At 34.9% G+C, this 2,451-nt stretch overlaps 1 protein-coding gene across 1 annotated transcript; it reads left to right on the top strand.

Annotated features, from left to right (window-relative positions):
• The first annotated feature begins 609 nt into the window (after window positions 1-609).
• LOC112457766 lies at window positions 610-1,774 on the top strand. Its single transcript, XM_025020992.1, has 2 exons — window positions 610-1,245; window positions 1,751-1,774. Exons 1-2 carry the CDS (start codon window positions 610-612, stop codon window positions 1,772-1,774), a joined length of 660 nt encoding a protein of 219 aa, XP_024876760.1.
• Window positions 1,775-2,451: the final 677 nt, after the last annotated feature.

Consider the following 2,451-nt stretch of genomic DNA (forward strand, 5'->3'; position numbering starts at 1 on the left):
TCGGATTTAACGAAACAATCTATTGCATTTGAATGGAAACAAGAACAGCAAGAAGCATTTGATAAATTGAGACACGCTTTGTGCTCAGAACCAATTTTGCAATATCCTAATTTTAATGAACCATTTATTATAACTACTGACGCATCAGGATACGCCATTGGTGCAATTTTAAGTCAAGGCAAAATAGGAAGCGATCTACCCATAGCTTATGCATCAAGAGTTTTAAATGACGCAGAAACAAGATATTCGCCTACAGAAAGAGAATTATTAGCTTTAATTTATGCTGTGAAACATTTTCGACCTTATGTTTATGGACATAAATTTACATTAGTAATGGATCATAAACCATTAGAATGGTTAAATTCAGTATCTGATCCTACGTCACGATTAATGAGGTGGAGACTAAAATTAGCGGAATATGATTATCAAATAAAATACAAACCAGGAAAGATAAATAAAAATGCTGACGCTTTGTCCAGAAATCCTATCGAAGAAATTAAACATGTATATCCTTTGAATGCAAAACGAGCATTATCATCTTCAAGTGAAGCCTCAGTAGGGCAAGAACATAAAAAACAAAAAACATTTCACCCGAGTTTTAAAAGAGCAATGGAAAGTGAGGGATCAGGAAATCCAGCACCGCATAAAAAGAACAGACCTGATGAACCATCTCCTTATATAGATTCAGATTCAGATAGTGAAGAAGAAATATCACCTAGAAGTAAATTTTTAAAAGCTTTAGACAGTAGCAGTGACAGTGGAACAGTTTCATATTATTATGAAACCGACTATGATACCGACAATTCAGAAATATGTCAAAAAGGTGAAAAAAGGAAACACGAGAGTAGCTCTTCTACCCACATAAGACGCAGAAAGCGAAAGCATAAGAGAACAAAGAAGCACCGTAAAGATTCCAGTCCGAAGAAACTTGACGAATCCCATGATGACACTAAAGACGCAATGTTGCATGTGGATGAAGCTGAAGGGCGCGGCCCGCAAGAGCGTCTTAGCGATGACGACGCCGCCTATGAGCCGCTACAGGAAGCAACCGCTCCCGACGACGCACGCGCTTCACGCAAGAGGCCGAGCGAAAGCCACACAACGGGTGTCCCGAAAAAACGAATCGATGATAAAAAATTTTATAATGAAAAAGAAATGCATAAACAACAAGAGGAATCTGAAGATGAGGCTATGGAAATAACATCACAATCTAGCGACAGCCATCAAAACCGCACTAATATTGAAGTACAGGCTGACGTTCATGCACCACCTTCGCATATACAAATAATACCAAAATCAAAAGTAAAAATTGATAAAAAATTACAAAAATTGCCAGATGACATTGACGCTATTGAAATAATAGAAGAAAATATACCATTAAATAAACAAGAATTAAAAACAATGGAAGTAGATACTGATAATGAAATGGATTATGAAATCAATAAAAAACCATTAGGATACCGTGAACAGAAAACACCGAGCGATGATTCGACAGACGAAAGTAATACGAACAGAATATTTTCACCTCCTTCGTATAAAGCAGTTCCTAAACCTTTACAAATAAGTAATAAAATATCTGCGAAAACAAAAACCACAACTTCTAATAAAAAACCAGTAAATAAAAAATTCTCAAACAAAAAATTAAGTAAGAAAATAAATAAAAAATCTAACTTAAAGGAACGAACACCGCCGAGAGAATTACAGAGACCAAGAATAAGAGAAATGGAAGTTACTTCTGTTAACATTATAGACTCTCGAGATCACATATGGATGAGGAATGATAATATAATATACTTTATAAATACAAAGGGAGATCCGATAGATGAAATAGGGAAAGAATTAATTGATAGAAAAATATGCCAGAAGCCGAAGAATTTTAAAGGAATAATAGGACATGTGTTAATATCAGAAAAGAACAACAAGAAAATTTTTGGAATAATAATTAAAGAAGAATTAAATGATCAGATTCAAGAAAAACATGTAGCGCAGGGATTTAGAGAATTAAAAAACGAAATGATGCGTTTAAATATTTCACATGCGAGCATATCTGAAAACAATAGCGATATAAAAATACCATGGTTCAGAATACGATGCATTATAAGACTTACATTTTTAAATACAGACATTCAAATTACTGTATGTAAGGGCCAAGTGTGCATACCCGAGCTCAAGGATAGACCGCGTATCATACGTGAGTCCCACGAATCCAGTGTCGGAGGACATAAAGGAATCGCAAAAACAGTGGCGCGGATACGTCATAAATATTTTTGGGAAAATATGAAAAGTCAAGTTGAAAAATTTATTCAAACCTGTAGTAGTTGCCAAAAGAAAAAATTAGTACGCGTAAAGACTAAACAACCGATGATTATAACCGACACTCCTGTAGACGCATTTGATAAAGTTGCTATGGATATATTAGGGCCTTTGCCTATTACTGATAATGGTAATGAA

The sequence above is a fragment of the Temnothorax curvispinosus genome, unplaced genomic scaffold (assembly GCF_003070985.1).
Source record: "Temnothorax curvispinosus isolate PA1 unplaced genomic scaffold, ASM307098v1 QBEX01008216.1, whole genome shotgun sequence".
Lineage (NCBI taxonomy): Eukaryota > Metazoa > Arthropoda > Insecta > Hymenoptera > Formicidae > Temnothorax > Temnothorax curvispinosus.

Excerpts from the sequence above, each read along its gene's own strand:
- LOC112457766 (XM_025020992.1), top strand. The coding sequence starts at position 610 with ATGGAAAGTGAGGGATCAGGAAATCCAGCACCGCATAAAAAGAACAGA. Across the intron at positions 1,246-1,750 it reads AAAACCGCACTAATATTGAA|ACTCTCGAGATCACATATGG; the intron begins GTACAGGCTGAC and ends TTAACATTATAG.